The sequence below is a fragment of the Artemia sp. Qi Xiang Cuo genome, chromosome 5, assembly GCF_049724085.1.
Source record: "Artemia sp. Qi Xiang Cuo chromosome 5, ASM4972408v1, whole genome shotgun sequence".
Taxonomy (NCBI): domain Eukaryota; kingdom Metazoa; phylum Arthropoda; class Branchiopoda; order Anostraca; family Artemiidae; genus Artemia; species Artemia sp. Qi Xiang Cuo.
In genome coordinates this window covers 2,774,839-2,798,067 of record NC_142798.1, presented here as the reverse complement: position 1 = coordinate 2,798,067, position 23,229 = coordinate 2,774,839, and the positions used below count along the sequence as shown (strand labels likewise).

Genomic DNA, 23,229 nt, shown 5'->3' with positions numbered 1-23,229 from the left:
GTGTAAGTCTTGTGTGTGTGTGTAAGTTTTGGCGTGTGTGTGTAAGTTTTCATGTGTGTGTGTGTGTAAGTTTTGTGTGTGTGTGTACGTTTTTGTGCGTGTGTGTAAGTTTTTGTGTGTGTGTTAGTTTTTGTGTGCATGTAAGTTTGTGTGTGCATGTAAGTTTTTGCGTGTGGGTGTAATTTTTTGTGTGCGTGTGTGTATGGTTTTGTGTGTCTAAGCTTTTGCGTGTGGATGTGAGTTTTTTGTGTGTGTGTGTGTGTGTGTGTGTGTGTGTGTGTAAGTGTGTGTGTGTGTGTGTGTGTGTGTGTGTGTGTGTGTGTGTGTGTGTGTGTGTAAGTTTTGGCGTGTGTGTGTAAGTTTTCGTGTGTGTGTGTGTAAGTTTGTGTGTGTGTGTGTGTGTGTGTGTGTGTTTGTGTGTGTGTGTGTGTGTGAGTTTTTTTGTGTTCATGTGTAAGTTTTTGTGTGTGTGTGTGTGTGTGTAATTTTTTGTGTGTGTGTAAGTTTTGGAGTGTGTGTGTAAGTTTTAGTGTGTGTGTGTGTGTTTGTTTGTGTGTGTGTGTGTGTAAGTTTTTGTGTGCATGTAAGTTTTTGTGTGCATGTAAGTTTTCGTGTGCATGTGTAAGTTTTTTGTGTGTGTGTGTGTGTGTGTAAGTTTTTGTGTGTGTGTGTAAGTTTTGGCGTGTGTGTGTAAGTTTTCGTGTGTGTGTGTGTAAGTTTTCGTGTGTGTGTGTAAGTTTTTGTGTGTGTGTGTAAGTTTTTGTGTGTGTGTAAGTTTGTGTGTGCATGTATGGGGACCGGGGGCGGACCTTTGGGGCCCTGGGTGGGCGTTGGGGGAGCCGGGGGGGGCCCTTGAGGATTGAGTGGTCTTTTGGGAGCCCGGGGGACCTTTGGGAACCGGGGGAGGGCCTTTGGGAGCCCAGTGGACCTTTGAGGACCAGGGGAGGACCTTTGGGGGCCGGTTGGCCCTTTGGGAGCCCGGGGGACCTTTGAGGACCAGGGGAGGGCCTTTGGGGGTCTGAGGAGGGCGTTTGGGGGATAACATTTCGAAATTTTTACTTTTTAGTTTACTTTTTTTGCGGCGCATCCCTGCGGCGCCTCCCTGCGGCGCATCCCTGCGGCGCATCCCTGCGGCGCATTCCTGCGGCGCATCCCTGCGGCGCTTCCCCCGACCTGCGGCGCATCCCTGCGGCGCATCCGTGCGGCGCTTTGCTGGCCCACGGCGCATCCCGGCGGCGCTTCTCTGGTCCGGAGGCCCTTTGGGGGCCGGGGGAGGGCCTTTGGGGCACAGGGAGGGCCTTTGGGGCACAGGGAGGGCCTTTGGGGGTCCAGGGGGGCAGTTGGGGGGGGGGCAGTTGGGGGCCTGGGGGACATTTGGGGACCGGTGGAGGGCCCATGGGACCCCGTTGGTCCTTTGGGAGCTCTATGGGCCTTTGGGGGGCCCGGGGATGGCCTTTGGGGGTCTGGGTGGGCCTTTGGGGGCGCCGGTGGCCCTTTTGGAGCTTGGGGGGCCTTTGAGGACCGGGGGCTTCCTTCGGGGTTGGGGTAGGAGGATTGGAGCCCTTTAGGGTTGGGTTAGAGGACCTCACAACACTGTTCAAATGAAACTTGTGTATTATAACGACCACAGAGTTTCACCATTAAATTCTCTTCTAAAATCTCTTCAAAAATCATCTTTTAAAATGTCTCTAACTGTTTCGCCGAAATAGTTCCATAACCTGTCTAAAACAGTTTCGCCCAAATAATCCCTAAACGTAATTCAGCGTGTTCCTTTTGTTTTTGGCATCTCTGCGCTAATACATTTCAAATTAATAAGAAACCTGATTCCCGCGCTAAAACAATTCGTCGCTAAGATGTTTCTTGGAGAATTGTTTCCATGGCCTTTGGCTATTAATATCCTTTGGAGTTCGACCAAAAGAGTTGTTTCCGAGGCAAAGACATTAATGAATTGGATCTATTCCTGGATAATCGTTTCTATGCGAAAATTTTTAAATTATGAAAGATGATGTCATTGGTTGATTGATCTGTCAAGTAAGGGGAAATTAATTTGTTGTTTCTAAGGGGAATTATTGATTCACGATAGGTGAATTGAGGTCGACAGCACAGGTGTTTGACATTCGCTGAGAGCGTGCACTTACAACAACAACAACATCGACCTTGGAAAAAGAGGTCATTGACCCCATTAACAACGTGTTCTCCCTAATGACTCTATGCCCATATAAGGAGTCCCGTCAGTATTCTATGCCCATATAAGGAGTCCCGTCACGAGTAACACCCCCCCCCCCCTCTACTTACTATATATATATATATATATATATATATATATATATATATATATATATATATATATATATATATATATATATATATATATATATATATATATATATATATATATATATATATATATATATATATATATATATATATTTGCCCGTATATACATAATAAGGGTAGGTAAAGCAAAGACCATTGCTAAATCGTCTGAAGTAATCAAAATCCAAAAATATATCGAAAATGAAGAGCAAAGAGACACGCGGCTAGAAGATATGCGATGCGAAACAAGTGAGCGAGTCAAAAATGAAAATGAAAAGCAAAGACGCGTGCCGCTAAAAGAAAAATGGCGGTGTGTCAAAAATGAAAATGAAGAGTAAAGACACACGTGGTTAGAAGACATGTGACACCGAACAAATGAGCGAGTCAAAAATGAAACTGAAGAGCAAAGACACACGCGGTTAGAAGATCAGCAGCGGCGTGTCAAAAATGAAAATGAAGAGCAAAGACACACGCATATAGAAGACATGCGACACCGAGCATGTGAGGAAGTCAAAAATGAAAAATGAAGATCAAAAACACACGCGGTTAGAATACATGCGACACCGAACATGTATTGAGTCAATGATAATTAACCTGGACAGCGAGAATTAAAGCGTGTCAAAATTGAAAATAATAGCGACGCTGATTGGGTTTGGAATTTGACATGGATAAGGTCGTCAATGCCTACCATTCATTTGTTAAAAAACAAAAGTTCGGCAATATGTATTTCATAATGATGAAAGACAAGCCGAAGTAAAACGAACCAAACAAATTGAAAATAATAGTGATAATGATTAGATTTTGGAGTTTGACACTTATCTCTTGAAGGTCTTCAATGCCTACCATACCTTTGAAAATCAAAACCTTGGACTAGATAAATCGTTGGAAGAAGAAGAAGTTTTTACCGACCACCTGAATAATTTAAGGAAACAAAGGTTCGGCGTTATGTCATTCATAATGACAAAACACAAGCTGAGGCAAAAGTATAAGTTTTTGTCCCACCACCTGAACAATTAAAAGATACAAAGGCGGTCATCAGTGCCTACCATACCCTTGAAAATCAAAAACCTGGACTAGATAAATCGTTGGAAGAAAATAAAGTTTTTGTACCACCATTAGAACAATCGAAAGAAACGAAGCTTCGGCGATATGTCTTTCATAATGACAAAAGACAAGCCAAGGCAAAAGTTAAGGGTCCAATAAAAAACATAATTTTACAATGGCGTTACTTCTAATTTAAGGTCCATTTGAACGTTATGACATCAAGAAAAGGCTCAAACTGTCTGCCTTGAGAAGACAAGTGACAGTAAGAATCCATATATAGAATCCCTGCAGTGTGCCGAATGCCGGGGCCTGGCGGCTTTTGTGGGTAGTGGTGGTCAGGGGCTAGTCATGAATGGTAATAATTTTTGTGAAAAAGAATTCTTTGATGGGGATTACTGACGTCAATTCATGTAAATGAGAAAGGGGTATTGTACTTTTCAAAGTTTTGGAAATTCTTTTTAGATTTTATTTAATTTTTTCAATTAACATACCCAAAAAAGCCCCCTCCCCCTGTCATTACAAATTGACGGCCTTGACAAAGATTTCCCCGAAATCAATTGAGATTCCATCCGAAACGGGATCCCAAACTTTTTAACCAAAGCACCAATTAAAGCTGTTCCAGCATAAGCTTATTGGATATCATGTACGTCATTCCATGTCAGTATTCCATATTCATTTAGACCAAACGTTAATGCTCTCATAATTAATTCATTGTGGATCTGTATGTTGTTTGAGTTGCTAGGCATAGAGATAATGTTAAAAGACAAACGTAGTTTTTCCTTGACCATAAACTGAAATATTGGGTCGATTATATTCTTAAGATCCACCAAATAATGACTCTTTTTTAACATTTTTATTAATAAATAAAACTAATACAATTACTAAGTTAAAGTTTATGTTAAGTTAATATTTGTATGCAATATTTATATTTTATCCAAGCAGAAAATTAGGATTTCACTAAATATTTATTATCCATATTTAGTTTTCCTGTCATCTTGAATATATATCTTGAAAAAATATCATATTGAATTGTTTTCCTATAAGGTAATAAAAAAGGCAAAAAGCTCACCAATTTTAGAATAATCTTTGGAACTGTAATTGAATTTACCATTGCGAAAATACGACTTTTAAATACAGGTGATCTAACCTGAAAAACGAGCCTGTGGCAGCCACAAACAGGGTCACAGCATAAAGTGCTGGAAACGCCTCAAAATATGTAATAAATACAAAAAAAATGGTTAATTACTTTTCTTCTAGAGAGGAACATCAAAATACGACGGAGAGGGCAGCTTTTAAATTTCAATGGCAACACCTATCCCACTTTCTAGGGCTGTACTGAAAGAGAGGTTAAGATGGCTAGGCTACGTTTTAAGCATGAAGATTGAAAGATACCCACAAAGATTGTGGTTTTTTACTGTCAATGTGGTACCAAACAGACCCGAAAAATAGGCGATACAGAGCCGAAAATAGGTTGTGTACTTACCTAGCCAAAAATCACACATGACATAGTTGTTCTTAGTCAGAGTCGGTATATTACCTGTAAGGCAGAGGGCACACCCCCTCCCCCTTCCTCAATCTACTGGATGAACAACAAAATTTGAAATGAGAAGCCTGTGATAATGTAATATATTCTGGTAGATATTTTGAAACGCAATCCCAAGAAAATTAAGCAGCTTTCATCTTTTTTTTTCCTTCTAAGCTTGGATTCCAAGGGCTCACTTAGAATAAAATGCCACCATTGCTCCGATAATTTATCGAAAGGGGCTAATAGTTTATTGAATAGAAGGAGTTACTGATAGAATCTGGATAGCCTACAGATAATAGCTCCTCAAACTTAGTTAATATTTAAATTCTTCTTGCTATAATTCTTCTTATAGATTATCCTAACCATGAGCAGATTCCCGCGATTATTTCAGGATTTTTATTGTCCCAATTCCAGTAAATTACCTTATGATGCACCCTCTATAAAAGTAAAAGTTCTGAATTAACTTTATTTTATCTTTTTAAAGACACTGTTTCTGTTGCTTAAAATATTACATCGCTGGTTTATACTTTTTATGAATCGTAGTAATTTCATACTTTTTTTAAGCTTTACTTACGAGCCTTACAGATATTTTTAAGCTTTACTAACGAAATTTCCAATTTTGAAATTATGCTGGTGAAAAACTTTTTAAATTTCTTAATCAATACCCTTTTCCTAAAGTATGACATTGTCAAGTTTTTTTTTCATCAATTTAGCCTGTTGGTTAACAGGATTAAAAATAGAAAATGGCTGCGCAATTTAGACTGAGTGCTCTCTCTTTGTTTTCTCCATTGGGATTACCCTAAATCAGGAACTCCTATATTAGTAGATGGAAATTCTTTACTTTTGAAATTAGTAAATAAAATTTGAAGACGCTAAAAAATTGAAAGCCAGTAACCTCAATACTGAGCAAGTGTTAATCGCTAGGTCTAGTTTCTTTTTTGTATGCTGTTCTTCACCGAACAGAAGCTTTTGCTTTCTGAAATAAAAAGTGAAATGAAAAGAAATAAAATAAGGAAAGAAAGAAATAAAAGAGCAAAGAAATAAAAAGTGAACATGGTAAAAGTGTTTAAGCTAGTAACTCTTTTGGTAACAAAACTTAACCACCATTACCAGTTCCTTTTTGTATGTTAAGGTTGTACTTCATCAAGCTAAAGCTTTTGCCTTTGGCAACGAAAAAAATTATTGATGATGTTAAATTATTCTAAATTAATGGTTCTGGCAAGTAAGAGTTTACAACCCTTTTTGTGCTAAAACTGGGCTCCAACAAGCTTTATATTTCACTTTTGTCAAATTTCAATAAAGAGCGAAGATGTTAAAGCATTTTAGTTTGTAAGTCTGATAGTGGTACTGTACAACAAACAACAATTTCAAAGCATAAGAACCGAGAATTGATTCAATTTTACAGACAAAATATATTGCAAAGCACCTTAAAACAGTGAAACTAAACAATCTAGTTATGAAATTTATTGCGAGACATATGCAACGCCTTTCTGTCATATCCGATCCTGGGTTTATTGATCTGGTGCAAGGTCTTGACCCCAATTATACTCTGACATCCCGAGCTGTGGAGAAAATAAAACTGAGGCTCTAAAAAAAAGTACGACATGTTTCCCTTACCACTCGTATATGGACCTCCCGGGCAACTGAGGGTTTCATGGCTGTCACTGCCCATTTCATGGATGAGAAAGGCTGCCTCTGTAGCAACGTGCTTGCTACTACGAAAATTGAAAAGAGACATTCTGCTGATTGCTGCTGCTGCTGCTGATGTTTTTTTTCTATGCAAAGGTTATATTTTGCCAGGTTGTAATGCAGAGAATCTGTTGTTCAATAAAAAAATAATAAACGTAGCAAAACATATTGAATTGGGAATGACATATAGGATTTTAGAGGAGGATAAAGAAGCTGCCACCCTACTTCTAGTAAGCTGCCACTTCTATTTCTAGTAACTCAAGTTCATCTTTTTTAGTGATAACACTTCTTAGAAGTGTTTTAAAGTAATCTTTTTAACTTGTAGTTATTTCTTACTTGTAAGCCATCTATTTCCTGGATGTCTCCATGTGAGGACATTGCCTATAAAATGGACAGTTTCTGTTTTCGAACTTGAAGTTTCTATTTTCGGGATTTGAGACAATGTCAGCCCCGTAGAAAACCATGGAAAGATTATTAATTTGAACGGGTTAAAATTCCCATCTGCTCCCTGCCTTCAGTAAAATTTTACAAAAATCACTTAAAACTAGGGGTGATCGAAAATTTCGACTTGATATTAAAATTGTACATAAAATTTAGATTATAATTCAATAATTGAGTTCTAAAGTGAAAAAAACTAATAAAAGTATGCACATCTTCTATAACGACTGCATAACAAAACTGCATACGTAATTAAAAAAAATATTATTCAAGATTGAGATTCGATTAAGATCAATTTAAGTTGGTCATAACCGGTAAAAAACTTAAAAAAAGGCAAAAATTTAGTCATTTAGGAAGTCAAACTTAAAAAAAAGAGAGATTACCAAGAACGAAAAAATTAGAAACTAAAAAACAGACAAATTATATAAATTACACTTTTGAACTTGAGATAATAAGAATCTCTTAGAGGAGAAGAGTAGAGATGGAAATGACTTTGAATGTGTGTGGGTTATTTTTTTTTCCTTTATGCAGCGAAGGCCATTGTGGCTTTAGATCATTAAATAAATATGCATATATATATTCCTATCAAGAGCTTACCACTATAACCGATCTTTGTTAGTGGGAAAATCAAAGCTAATCAAGCTACTTTTTGGCAATAGAACTGAAATGTAGAGATGGTGAAACCTTAATGCTAATGTCTCCGACGATGAGAAAAAATTTACCAATTTAAGCTGTTCTTTTCTGCTACAATTTATGCTTTACCAGCCTAAAGCTATTACTTTCGGCAAAAGAAATACACTCTGAAGACGGCAAAAATTTTCAACGTTAGTATCTCAAAAAGTGTTCATACACTGTGAAGACGGTAAATTTCTTAACGTTAGCATCTCAAACAGTCAGAAAGAGATTGTCAATACAACCTCTTCTTTTTTTATTACAAGATTGTGCTATAAAAGACTGAAGCTATTACTTTTGGAAACAGAAATTCACTCTGAAGATGGTAAAAAACGTTTAACGTTAGCATTTCAAGCATTTAAAAAGATATTGTCAGTATAACCTATTCTTTTTTTTTGTTACAAGGTTATGTTTTACCAAGCTGAAGCTGTTACTTTTGGCAATAGAAATAAAATCTGATGATGGCAACGATTCAAAGATTGCAATTAATCCAAGGGGTGCAAAAATATCTGCAAATACTCAAGGATTTTTCATTGCACAGTCAGCGGACGAAGTTAAACGGTAAGTGTTGTGAAACGTTATTTGACCGTTAAAACACGTAGTTTAAACAGAACCTTTATTTGAAAAAATCACTTAAGCCCCTTCCTGCTCAGGGACTTATTTCATCAATTAAAATACCCTTTTTAAATCTGAGCAAGGTGATATCTTGGGCATCATTTTTCGTGACAAGAACTTGATTAACCTTCAACAAATTGTTTATTTATGGACTGTGGAACAGTAATGTCTCTAAAATTGCATGATTTTAGAGACATTAAAATTTTTTAATTAGAGATTAAAATTGATACTCTGGAGGGACACTTGAAGATGATTTTTGGGAAATTACATGACATTTTTGTAATTTACATGTTATTACATGTAATTTTTGGGGAATTTCCAAAAATTTCATTTTTGGGAAATTCCAAATTACATTTTTGGGATTACATATCTCAAATTATAAGCCTCAGATGGTTGTTCGGGAGGCCTTGGGAGTGAACAAGATTTGAATTTTTTTTTCTGCTGGGCTGACGAAGTTCTATTTTTACCCAATTTCCGTTTTTTTTTTGTTCCTTCAATTTTGTATGTATTTTAAAATATTTCGAGAATAAACCAACAAATTTTAAATTAAATGGATGGGAGGATGAGGGCTCACACACGTAAAAAAAACAATTAAAAAGGTAATCCTCAGGAATTATCGATGAAATACCGGGTGTTCAGCCTAGGAACGAATAATATTAAAGGACTGTCAATCTACAGTGTTCTTTAGCATCTACTGAATATTTAGAACTCTACTTATGACAACTGATATCATATTACCCTAGTTAATTCCCAAGTAAGGTCAAGAGTGCTCCAAGAAAGTATTAAATGGCGTTCTCTTTTAAAACTCAAATTCAGAAATTTTTATAAATTGAACACCCTTTATTCCAATAAATCATAGAAAATCATAAAACAGAAGCAATAGATTTCTTCTGAGTATACTGCAAGTAAAAATAAGGTGTGTTCTCGCGATTTTGTCAATTGATTAAATGATTAATTGATTAAATTCACTCTCTTGTGACTGACGAAGGCAGGCACGTACGCAGGAATTTGTTTCGAGGGGGGGCCCAAATCATTCAAACCCATTATTCTGTGAGAAAAATCAGAAAATTATGGGGAAATGAAAAAATCGTGAGATTTGGGGGGGGGGGCGGGACCAGAGGCCCCCCCCCACTTCTGCGTACGTCCAAGGACGAAGGTATTAAATGATGATTTACAACCGAACTCATCTTTAGAAATTAGTTTTTCTTTAAAGTAGACGTCCTTTGCGGGAATATAATGAATACTTTACATTAACGTTCATGAATGTAGCTCATAAGAAATAGCAGAAAATCATGTTGTAGAAGCAACAGGTTTTGCCTAAGAAAAGGTAAGCAGTTAGAGGGTATCTTCAGAATAAGACTTGACATACAAGCATTGAAAATGTATGGAGAAAATCCCCTCCCTGTCTAACTCTGCATCGAGGCGGCAAATTTTCGAAATCTGACCATTTGAATTTAACTTAAATAATAATTGAGATACAGAACAATAGAGGAGTTGATTCAAGCCCATATAATGAATAAATAAAGATCAAATAAATATAAATTAAAAATGAATAAATGAATAAATAAATAATGAGTGAAGAAAGAACTTGTGATTGAACAAAACTGTCCAGCGCTTTAGACACATCAAATGCACAGAAATATCATATAAAAATATCATCGTGGATGATCCTCTGCTAGAACGTTGGTTGTATGCATCCTTGCCTATAATTTTTCAATTTGAAATGATAAGAGAAGAATTTTCGGGGTTTTGAATTCAGCTATTAGCAACAGCAAAAGATTAATCTTGCCCTGATAAAATAAAAACAAACCTGAGTTCAAAAATTTAGCAAAAGTTAATTCTGTATTTACTGAATTTTTAGTTCAACTAAACCTCTAATTTAATTTGGGTCCATTTAAAAAATTTTGTAAGTAGATAGAAGGGGTATCCCTTTAAGTATCTTTTATTAGTATTATCATTGACCATGAGTTGTTTGGGGTTTTACTTTACTGACATGTTTGATTTTACCTTCCAAGGTTGTTGCCTCGTTTTCAAATTTTTTGGCTTCAATACGATTTGGGTCTTTGGGAAACAATGAACCTTTATTGGTATTTTCATTGTAAAAGCAGAAAAAAATGAGGTATAGGGAAACAAGTAAATATGATGTGCCTTTTTGCAATTTGGTTTTCACCTACTGAGATCATCTTTAAAAATGTTATTTCTGTAAAATTTCTGTAAAATATAAAAATATCATCGTGGATGATCCTCTGCTAAAACGTTGGTTGTATGCATCCTTGCCTATAATTTTTCAATTTGAAATGATAAGAGAAGAATTTTCGGGGTTTTGAATTCAGCTATTAGCAACAGCAAAAGATTAATCTTGCCCTGATAAAATAAAAACAAACCTGAGTTCAAAAATTTAGCAATTGTTGCAATAACTTGAACACTTTGAATTAATTTTCATAAATGTAGGTCAAAAAACGGTAGAAAATCATATTGTAGAACCAGCAGAATTTCCCTAAGTAGCTTGCATGCAAATATAATTTAAGATTTTCCGAATCTGTGAAAACAGTAAGTAAAATTTGGTGAGCAGTCTGGGCTTAAACAATATTCCTCTAGCATTCCCCTTCCCTAGATTTTGAAAAGAAATTACCTTTTTATTTTCATTAAAACAATATTTTAAAAAAATAATTTTTATATTTCCATTTTCATTTTATTTTTATTTATTTTTCAAATAGCAAATTAGGCCTGTTGGTCTTAAATACAAAGAAGGGTACCTTTGTACCATTATCTTCTAGTTTCCTGTACGTCAGAATTCTAAGTCCTTTTGTGTTGATTTGATTATATTTCATTATTTTCTTATAGCATTTCCCATTAGAATGGTGTTTTTGCTGGGGATCTATCAGAAGATATGAGAACAGTTGGAAAACAGATACCATGTGGGAAATATGTCTTTCATCCAAATATGGGTCCTAAGAACTCTCCTCATATCTTTTGTGGGATAATCAATGAATTCTAAATTACAAAAATCCATTTTGTTTCCCCTCCCTTGATCGATCATCTCATCACTTCTTTCCCCAAATGTTATCCGTTAATGAACAGAAAACTGCTTCTAAAAAGTTATTTTGAACTACCACTTAAAAATCAGAACAAATTCTTGGCCTAAATTTAGCCAATTTCATTTTTACTGTTCATTGATTTAAGTGAGCTTAGAAAGAAAATTCCTTTAATTGTTATGGAATTTGAGACAGGTTAGCCTTTTTTTTTTTTTTTTTTTTTTTAATCCCCCTCCTCTCCTCTCGGTGACATAATAATCTTTTTAACATAATTTAAAAACTTTAATGTCACCTACACTAATTTAAAAACGACATTTATTTTTTAAATTTATTATCCAAACAATTTTGAAGAAAACACACTCTGCTACTATAAATATTTAACATGTTCAAATCTTTTAATAAGGATTATTAGCCTTCATTATCATTTTGTGTATTTTTATCCTATGTTTTTTTTCCTTTCCTTTTTTCCATTTTTTCCCTTTTACCCCTCATCTTCATTTTTCTTCTATTAAAAAATACATTCAACAAAATTACAAATTTCAAACAAGTACAACCACCAAAAAACTTCTCTTCCTCTATTTTCTCCTCCTTTATATCTCTGAAATTTAAAAAACTAAATTAATCCAATATAACATTTTCACCTTTTTAAAAAAAGAAAAAAAATTAATTTCCCTTTTATACCAACAAAAAATAATTACCCCTTCAAGCTTCCATCAAAAAAAAAAAAAAAAAAAAAAAAAAAAAAAAAGACAGGTTAGCCTTGTGGGTGTCTTTGATCAGATGTCTTTTGGGGGGAGGATGGCCAAAAAGAAGCTTGGGGGAACAGCTCATTGTCCTTCGATCACTTTTGACTCTTAAAAAGGAACTAGAACGTTCAATTTCTTATGAAATGAGCCCCCCCCCCCGAAGTTTCTACAAACATCCCTTCCATATGAAGTGGCTCTAGAAAAAAAAATATTATACTTAAGCCTTTTGGCCCATTACTATAGACAACGCCAGAGCGTGGCCTCTTATTTTTGTTCGTTCTAGGTTTCACTTATTTATTGATAGTGACTTATGTTCGTTTTAAGCTTGGATTATTATTTGAATTTGTTTATACTCGTCTTGGTTTATTGTAGCTCTTTGCTTTCTTTGAAATGCTTCTTTTGTGTGGAAAGCTTCTTTAAATTTATTTTCCACAATTAAGTGAATGCTTTCTTGTCACCTTCAAAGTCTTAGGTATTGTCCCCATAGTTTTTTTTTTCAGTCTTCATTATACTGCTGCAAAGGAAACATAAGGACATCCTAATCCCCTAGGTAGTCACCAACCGGTAACCACCCATATTCCCTTATAATAGTTTCTCTCATGGGCGCCCATAAGCTGAATTTTAGGGGGGGCTTAGCTGGTCTAATCGGCACTCCTATCGCTGTATTATAGAAATATAAATAAAAATATAAGGCAGTGTCATTCAGCCAAAGGGGGGCTGGTGCCCCCTCCTGTCCCCTTATTGGCGCCCTGGGTTAATCTTCAGCATAGCTAATTTGCGGTTATTGTACAGTCTCCCCTTAAGAATAGTTGAACTTTCTTTTTGGGATTTTGACTCCTCTTCCAGAATGACTTATTAGTTCCACCTAATTTTGACTGTTCAAACTCATTCGAGAAATGGTAGTGGAAATTTTTGCTCGTAAGTATGATTCCAAGTCGTTCGTTTCCGTGACTCAAAGTGATGGAGATGGTGAACATATAAATAACAGATGTTCATCAGATTTTTTCACCATCACGATACCCACGTGTTTTGGTGATCAATTAAACTAGATTACTATCAATCTCTGAAATCAGTTTGCTTCAGATAAGGTGAGATCAAGGTATTTGCTTAAGTGTTCCAGTGTGGAAACTATTCTTCAATGCATTTAGAATAAACTTGGTCAAATTAGTATCTAAAATTGTGGTATTGATGCCAAGAAATAAAATCAATAATTTATTTAATAACGACTCATTTTTTTTTATGAAGTTTTACTATCAATCACTGAAATCAGTTTGCTCCATATAAGATGAAATCAAAGCATTTGCTTAAGTGTTCTAGTGTGGAAACTTTTCTTCAGTGTATTTAGAATAAACTAAGTCAGAATAGCATCTAACATTGCGCAATGTTTTATTGCTACAACTAAATAAAACAAATAATTTATTTGACAATGGCTCATTTCTTAGTGAAGTTTATTTGCTTTTGTAAAAAAAAAAGTTAGGTTTTCGAAAGATTGATTCTACTGAACAGACAACTCCATATTTAACTACCTTCTCCATAATGCTCCCGATAGAAAGATCGAAATGGCCGTTGTGCTCTTGGATATGCAAAGGACATCTTTTCTATTTTTTCCCCATTTTTGGTTTGATGTTTCCCGGTTGTACTCTAAATTTGTCATAGCGTCATCATCTCAGCCAAAAGGTCTTGTTACTAAAATAATTTTCAGATCATAGCAAAAACAGTAATCTTTTTTTGGTCCCACCTCCTTTTTTTAAGTAGAACTAACAATTTTACGAAACTAAAAAATATATTTATATACAATTTACACTTTAAAACAAAGGAGTTTAAAAACATCACAAAATTAACTATACAACGAATTAACCAAATCCAATATCTCTCTAACCGTTTTGCAGAATGCTCTTCCGCCTTAGGGGAACCCTTCCTCGGCGATACCAAAAACGTGGAGCTCAACAATAAACTGTTTTACTTCAAAATCTCTCTGTTTATAAAAAATAGCTGCTAAAAGTTGTCAGCAATAAAAGGGGTCACCGAGACAAGTCTGCTAAACTTCAGTTTTACTTACACTTATCATCCCTTCTTTAACTTCAAACCTCAGAATGACTTTCAATACTAGGGTGAGACCTTCCCCAATTAACTTCTTTACTAATCCAGGCATTGGTTTTTAATAATCAATTTAACTGTAATTAATTCGAGTTGTCTGCTCTTAAACTAGAAAGTTTGTTTACGAAAAAATAGTGTTAGTGCAATATTCTCAAGAGATAATTTACTCAACTTGAGTAATAAACTTTTTGACCTTCAATATGTTCGAGATTTTATGTTCTTTAGCGTAGCTGGATATTTAATTATTATTATTATTATTTTTTTTAGCGCTTGGTTTTATTGCAAAGCTTGCCACGAAGATGTTAAGGATGAAACATTGATTAAGAAATGCAAGTGTAAAAATTGTAAGTATTTTCTAGATGTTTACTTATGTGACTCAGCTAATTACAACTTTTTGTCCATGGTTTTAACCGGTTTGTAAGTGCAGAGGGGATAAAGCTCTTTCAAGTAGCTGAATGCTGCTTTTTGTAAATTTGTTCGAAAAGATTCGCATTTTTTGCATCGATTAGCAAAAGAAATACTTATCCCCCTAGTTTTAATCTAGTTATAACTTTGCTTACACCCAACTAATACTTTAAAAGTAAACATTGAAACTAATTAAAACAATTTTTATTCCAATGACATATTTTAATCACCGAAGGTCTATTTCACCAGAAAGATTTGCTGTGTCTATCTAATTAAAATGTTGCATTAGAATTCGTAATATAAGAAATATGCATATTAATATATTTTGAAATTTTTTTCTTGTTTTTGTTTTAAGATTTTCAAATTATGAAATTTTATCTCCTTTTCAACTACTTATTACAACTATTAATTTTAACTGACTGATGCTGAACAATTATTTATTTATTGTTTTAATCATACTTTTAATTAATGTTTAACCCATTCAACTTGTCAATTAAATATTTATTGCTGCTTAGTTATTGTAATAATATGTGAGTTTTAAACTATTATAGTTCAAAAAACTAATCGTAAACTATGTTTTACTTAATATCTCTATACATCGTTATTTTTGCAAAACTATCTTTTTAATTTAAGTTTTTAATAAAGCATGAACTTACAGAGGACAAAAACATTTAAGAAGACGATGAAACTAACTTTCTAAATTTTATGAAATGTAAATATTATATTTTTGTGCTATTGATTTATGTCTAAATTTTCTAGATCATTTCACTCATTCGTTTTAACACGTTTTAACAATGATATGATGGATTAGGGAAATTTAGTGCAAAAATAAGTTTCGTGTTTCTAAGATGTTAATGTGGCCTCTGTTTTGTTATATTTAATAGTTTAAACTTACTGAAATAATGGGCAAAAATTTACTTGGTAATTTTAATAAAATCTATAAATAGCCGGCTAGTACATGCTTTAAAATTATTAAATCAAACTTTTGGTTTTTCTTCACTGAAAAATATACTATAGTGTCTGGCATTACTTCCAAAATGTGAATAAGAGCATGTGATTCAAAATAAATAAAAACTGGAATTTTGTCTGCTTATATCTTCAAATTTGAAATTGACTATAGTTACAACCACTTCTGAGCATGCACGTGCAACCAATCTGTCGTGCACACGTAGCCAATTTGTACTCGAGCAGTTTAAAAATAATAAGTGAAAACAGAATAAAAATAGAAAATTGTGTAGGTCTATTAAGGATGAGTATTTTTTCTATGATTCCCCCGCCCCCCCCCAGAAAAAAAAATGTTCAATCGCGGTTTAAAAGCGTTTTTCCTGACAATGAAAACTGTAATAATAACTGAATATGAAATCTGTTTTCAAAACATTTTTAAGATGCTTTTGTATTTTGTTATTTGAAAAAGGCAGTCATAAGATCAGAGAAAGCCAAATTTATTTATATCCATATAAAAATGCTGCCACATAAAATTAAATATTAATGTTTTCAATCAATAATTTTTCTAGTTCCTTCAATCCATTGATGTGCCGACCTCCTGAAAGGAAGGTGCAATCACATTTCATTTGGATCAACATCATTAACCAGTGAGGAAACTTGGGAAAAAGTTAAAAATTAAATTTTAAAATTCAATATAATTTAAACTTGGACAGTTTCTGAAATTTTAAATAAAATTTTATTTAAAAAGGAAATTTATTTAAAAAGAAATTTTAAATAAAATTTCTGCACTTAATAATAATAATCCTTCAATTCACAAATCACCATGACACATTTGTGGGCAGCTAAATTTACCGTCGATATTACTCCTTTTTTGGGGCAAATATATTTTTACACTGTTCAATCCTCGATTTTTTTTTTTCTTATTAAGAACCACTGAATTGACTCAGACAACCCCCTCTTTTGAGTCACAAAATTGACTCAGACAACCCCCTCTTGAAATCTTGGAATGGATGGTTTGAAATTTCACACAATGTAAACTCAAAGCTATACTAACAACAGGGTTAAGGAGGAATTCAAGCGACTAGCAATGTCATCGATGGGGTAAACAATATAAAGACTTCCATCATATAGTGCTTCAGACGTCGAAATCAAACCAAAGCAATTAAGTTATGCTTGTCCTTTGTTTTTTTCTATTAAGACGCCTACTTAATTGTGGGTTTTGCACAATTGGGAGCAAGGGACGAGTAATAAATAAAACTAAAATAATATTTAAAAAGGTGTCTTGTATAGTCAATCCATCCCAACCCCTTAATGATACTCCAAAACTTCGCTGCAGATCAAGTTGGTTGCACGGCAAGTAATAAGGGTCATATGAGACAAATTCTCATAATTTGAAAAATACCTACAAATGAGAAAATAGAAGAGTCTGTAAAATCAAGTGATTGCTTAATAACTTATGCTTGTTCTAGAATTAATAGGTTGTGTTTTTACGAAAGTTTGTGATTTCATGATGTTGATTTTTTCGTGTTGTCCCACAGTTGTTGGTCAAATGCTGATGAGGTCTGGCCTCGTCCTCAGGACAGGATCAATTTCTCAGGAGGGTAAAAATTGCTTCATTCGTACTATTTCTGTTCAGATGTTTAGCTGTAGATCCATGTCTAATTCACCCATTACCCCTTTTCAACCCTCTTGCCTTTAAAAACACTTAAAACCGGGGAGTTTTTTTCACTATATGTTAACATAAAATTATTATGAGCTGACTTCATTTGAGTTTTTACTCTCTGTATGCCCTTGAGGTTTGAAGGATATTATATAGCACTCAAAAACTTCATTGTACCTTTAGAACATCTTTTTACTTTAAACGCAACCCTATACAAATTTTCTTGTCAGTTACCATCAATTGTCACTTGCTATTTCAGATAAGCACAACTTAAACAAGTTACTGTACAATAAGCCACGACTCCTGAAAAATGTATTATGAAATTCTTAATTTGGAATAAGAACTTCAATTGGAACTTTCCTAATTTTTCTTAGAAATCAATCTTAAATGGTCTAAAAGCTCTGAGAAATTAGAAGAAATTTTAGAATAAATCCGCAGACTATGAGCAATGGAAACATTTTGAGAATATTTAAAAACTTAATATTAACAATGCCAATATAATTGAACATTTTAGTTTTTGATCAAACAAAGTTTTATTTTAATTCTTATTAATTTGGTTGATCATTTGTTGTTTATGGAAAAATGGGGCTAACCTTGGAAGTACCACTGCAGTTTTAATTAGAAGAATACATGTTTTAACTGGTTAATAGTTACCAAACTCTACTACTACTACCTACTTAATAGTTACTGTCTCTCTTTTCCGACGGAAAGGCCCTATGGTCCTGGATAAACATACACAATTTAAACTGAAAGTATCAAAGAAATCAAAATAAAAATATTTTGTACTCTGGAAAAAGATTGTTTTAGATTTTTTCTATTGGTCGTTCAAATTTCAAATTAATTTTAGTTTTTTTTTTCAAAGATCAATCAAATATCACTTGACCATTGAACAATTATCATTAAATTATTCCTGATTTATTTTATGAGATTATTCTTTTGTTTGTTTAAAGTTTTGAATTTCTTGTAAGGAATTTGTTCCTTCAAATTTTGGATTTCTTTTTTCAAATATCACAAATAGCAATCAAATATCATTCCATCAGTGAAAGATTATCATGAAATTACTTATATTTTCTTAGATTTTTCTTTTGATCGTTTTTTAGGCCACTACCAAATCATGAAAATGAATAAGCAAAACTAATTACATAATATTACAACTTTTTTGTCAAAATTGAAATATTAGCAACCTTTTGCTTCCCAATGACAACTACACCATCAAAGAAAAGCTTTATTCTTAAGATTTTTGATGTCCTATGCATTTAGCTTATTTGTTGCTAATTGTTCACCCCATTTCTTTAATTTATATTTGACGCCCGCTATTACATAAATCTTATATGAAGGTTTTTTTCAATAAAAATTGAATTCCTAATTGATCTTAATTTTAAGAGATATATTGTTGTGTAAGCTTCCACTTAAACAGTTAAAAAATCGGACGTCATTATCACCACCTTAATACTTTAATAAAAGTGTGTGTGTTTTTTTCGAATTTAAGTTATTTTAACTTAAAATTAAGTGAGACGCACTTGACATGTCAATCATTTATTTTAGCAAAGGAATGTCATTAGACAAAACAACAAAACATTAATTAAAAGGGAGAAAAGCAAGCATACCCTTTTGGAACATTAAGGCTGGCCGATAATCACTATATACTTTAGGGTACAAGAAGCCTATTTTTAATTTTCGAAAGGGTGGTCCTCAAAAGAGAAGTTTTTTGTAGAAATCAGGTTTATATTACAAAGTTTATTTCTAATTAGCTGCAGAGGATGTGGTTTTCTTTTCAAATGAAGACTCAGCTTATAATATGTAGAAACACACAAGGCATAAATTTTTTTCTCTTTCAATTTTAGTGTGAAAACTCCCTAATTTAATTCAGGTTTTGCTTGCTCATTTAACCATAGGCCAAAATGAGCATGCTTTTGCATGCGGCCTTTCTTACTTATTAACTCTTTTAAATATTTTAGTCGCTCTTAGCATGGAAACACAGCTAATCGCTCTGAAACACAGATAATCCAAACTATTTAGATTGCCTTCTTTAGTTCGCCAATTGACATAATATAATGTTTTGCATCTAAATATAACGTGTATTATTAAAGGGGTGGGTTTGGGCAAGGCCGTACCCAGAGGAGGGGTTAGAGGGGTTTGAACCCTCCCAGAAATGTTTGTCTGACTCGTAAAAAAGTAACAAAAATGGATACAAACATATTTTGAATGCGTTTCTTGAGGTTTTTGTGTAAAATCCGCCCTGGAAATTAGTAAAAACCCCTCCGAAAAAAAATCCTGGGAACGGCCTTGGGTCCAGGGGGATGGGTCTGGAGAAATGCCCACAAAAGGTCTGAAGTTGTACTAATTACAGGAGTAAGAGGTGAAAAATACAAATGGAGGAGCTCAACTTTTGTTGGTGCCCCTCCCCCAAACAATAATTCTAGTTTCACACTTGTGTGCTTTTTAGTTTCTGAAAATAACTAATAAAATGACGCCAAGGAATCTCGACAGAATATAAACGTAATACTCTATCAAAACTGATGTATTTCTGTGAAGTAGTAGTAGAAGTTTTTCAAGTAGTAGTGAAGTAGTAGAGAAGTAGTTTTTCAAATTTCTAAAAGGCTGGTGGAAAATCTCTAGAAATCCCCATTTTCAATATGAAAATCCCTATAGGTTTCCCCTTTTTTTTACTTCTTTCCAAGTCACAAGTAAAGCCTTATTATGCTGACTTTTAAAACATTTGTTCAAGATGACTTATTTTGCAACTCAAGACCTTTTACTTGTGCCAAAATATCACAAAATATCACATCATTTACATCTTCCGGTAATGTTTCAGTAACGAAGTACTTTTCATTTTTGAAGGGAGTGCCCCCCCCCCCAGAAGGAAGCTAGTTGCACTAACTACTAGGCTGGAGGTGAAAAATACAAACGGGAAACCCAGCTTTCGTTGATGACCCTCCCCCAAAAACAAATTGTACATCCACCCCTGTATATTTTTTTTTTTTTATTAAAGTTTATCATAAGATGATGTCAATAAATCTAGAGTGGATATAAGCTAAATCAAGCTTGCTTTAACACCTATATATTTTAATGCAAAATCCAATGTTAGATGTTTAATTTAGGTTTTTTTTTGTCAGGTGTTAGTACAATTTGAAAATTAAAACTTAACCTTCTTTTTCCATGGATTTGTTGCCTAAAAATGGATTATTTCAGAAAACATAAGATAGACTAATTAGCAAACTGTTTTTAGCGCTTTAATTAAATTTAAAACTGGCATACTTTTGTGAATTAGTAGGTATATCTTGCTGTAATACTTGTACAATAAAGAACATGTCGAGATTTGTTTGAGCTGTTCTATTTACTTTCAAAATAAGTTTTCCATGATATAATTCGTAAAAACCAAATGTGCACACGAGTGCTAGTTACAAAGTTGCTGAAGTGCAACTCTAAAAAAAAGAGTGCAACTCTTTTTGTTTAGAAGAGGCATTTTATTGCTGAAGAGTAATTGCGGAAGAGGTTTTCTCGATTCAAATTTGATAGAGTTGGCAGTCTTGTTAGTTTGGATGCTCTGAAAGCTATTTTTCCAGCAATGTTAGTTATAGCTAATAGCAGTAGCTTCTCAAAGCTTTCATTAGCAAAATTGCGTGTCTCCTTTCGCTATATTTTGAATATAAAACAAGTATTTCTGAAAATTATAACAAGGCTATTGAGTCTGGTGAAATCAGCAGAAATGATCTTAAAATATTTTTGATGTTTAGCTTTTGGCTACGTTACAATATTGTATGCTCCTAATTAGTTTTAATATATCGCCGACAAGGGTTAAACAAAATCAAAGGGTTTCCAATGGGGGGGGGGGGGGAGGGGGGTTTTCCACCGTATATACTGAACTATACATTTTTTCATTTTTATTTAAAAAATGCAACATGTAAAATTGCTACTGCCTCTAGATTTTGATTATTTTTTTTTACCATTTTTTATAAAAGAGAACTTTACTCTCTTCACTTACATTTTCATACAGTGGCACTCCTCAAGTGAGATAAAAATTGCTATTGGCATGAGAAATATTGAAAAGAGGATGCATAAGTGCTTCTCGGGTCTCATAAAGTAATGCAGCGTCAGCCTTGACTTAAAGCCCCGAATATGTACATAGGGCTTCTAAGGATATTGGATGGTTAGAATATAGGTCCTCTAGTTCTATTAACTGAGTTCTATCAAGTTTAAGAAGATCAGAAGACATAAAATTATTAACACTAAAGCTTTGAAATGCTTCAAATACAAATTTAGCCGAGACTTAGAAGAAGAGGCTTATGCAATAATAAACATTTGGGTAAATTCCTGATTTACTATCGTTTTCTTTCTAATAATGTAATTTTATAGCAATGCAAATTCGTTATTTCTAAAAAAAATTCGCGAAAATTCTCATTATTTCTTAAAAAAATTTCCGAACGTTATTTCTTCTTCTTCCAGTTTTTCAGTGTTTTTTCTTCCAATAATTATCTCTCCAACAGTCATGCTTGTAAACAATTTATTCAGCTACTTGCCTAATTCTTACTATTTTCGTCTTTTTCTTCTGCAAAGTGGCTGTTTTTCGAAAAGGAGTCCGAGCTATCCAGACTCTCGGAAGAGCAAGTATGTAAAATTTTGAGCAATTAAATTTAGTAATGCTATAAAAATTGTCATGTGGCATATTCTGTGAGCTCCAAATTAAGCTGGTGTTTTTTTTTCTACAAACATTTTTGCACCTAAAAGAGTTTAAATGTAGCTGATTATAATTAAATAGAAATAAATATAATTTAATCGAATTAAAATTTGGTAATTTGTCGCAATTGCAATCGGTTTAGCCGCAATTTCGTACATTTCTCATGCATAGCTTTCAGATAAGCAAATATTGAACTAAACTTTACAACTGAATCAACTGAATCAAGAGCATAGCCAAGATTAAATTTTGATGGTGATTCAAGGAAGAACAGAAACCGTCCCTAAACAAAAAACCGTTGCCATTAAACAAACAAAAGTAATACATGCTGGTGGTTTTTGGACTGAAACAAGAACCAGTTCTTCCATACCTGGTTCTGACCTCTTTGGATCTAGGTCAGAAGAGCAGTTTACTCATTTCGACACCCAAGAAATTTTAAGATGGCTATAAAGGGGGTTGTTGACTGCTAAACTCAATGCCCATAAAAACCAGTAAAATAATGAACACTTCATGATAGTCCTTCAATGCATACATGTACAATCCCTCACTCTTCAAGAAACAAAAAATGTAAAGTCAATGGAATTATAGATTTATTTTTATAGAGCTTACAGATGGCTGCTTTATAAGCAGATGCTATCAAATAAGCTATTTTACTCATTAGTTAACAAAATGTACCCTTATTAGCTGGCAGTTAGCCCGACCTTAGACGACTTTAGGTCCCAAAATAGCAAGCTATTGCCCTGAGATTAGATCTAAAGGAGCATCAACGGGGGCATCTAAGACCTGATTTGAGTGAAACCCCAATTTTATGGCTGTTTTAATAATAAATTAATAAAATACATTTTATTAACCAGCCAAAACTTCTACGAACCCACTTATATAATAAGTTTGTTAAATATTGCTTCCACTGATAAGAAAGTACCCCCCTAAGCCTTCAATATTATAGTCCCGTCTTTATTTTAATCCGGTCAGAAGAAAAAGAGCGTTGATGATAACTAAAACACATTGAAAGTTCTTATGGTTTTTAGCTCTCTCTGATGAGATTGAAAATCTTCTTTTTTTTTTAAAGAACCTAGCAGTTTCGTTAGTGAGAAATTGGGCCGAATGGGGAACTTTGAATTTTTTTTAACTCTTTTTGTTTTAATAAATGGCTGGAAGATTCGCAATTAAACAAATAGTCTATATAACGTTTATGTATGTTTAGAAAAGAGTGAAACAATTTATTGTAATCTAAAGCAAAAGAATGGGAGAAAATTAAGACATATGTGAAGGAGATAAACAAATATAAGAGAAAATCTTGACCAATAAAGATGCACTAAAGCGCACCGTAGCATGCTAACCAATGTATATACTGAGCTTGTGAAATG

The 23,229-nt window shown here is 33.8% G+C and overlaps 1 protein-coding gene across 34 annotated transcripts in view; it reads left to right on the top strand.

The window, feature by feature from the left end:
• The window catches only part of slo (calcium-activated potassium channel slo), a 382,388-nt gene that overhangs the window by 275,975 nt on the left and 83,184 nt on the right, over nucleotides 1-23,229 (top strand). For 17 of the 34 annotated variants that reach the window (XM_089089291.1, XM_089089290.1, XM_089089284.1 and 14 more), the window contains exons 13-16: nucleotides 8,090-8,245; nucleotides 14,445-14,521; nucleotides 17,066-17,128; nucleotides 21,745-21,795. In XM_089089291.1, coding sequence (XP_088945417.1) covers nucleotides 8,090-8,245; nucleotides 14,445-14,521; nucleotides 17,066-17,128; nucleotides 21,745-21,795 — 347 coding nt within the window. The remainder of the gene's footprint in view (nucleotides 1-8,089; nucleotides 8,246-14,444; nucleotides 14,522-17,065; nucleotides 17,129-21,744; nucleotides 21,796-23,229) is intronic. The other 17 variants (XM_089089288.1, XM_089089276.1, XM_089089272.1 and 14 more) reach the window with 3 other exon arrangements.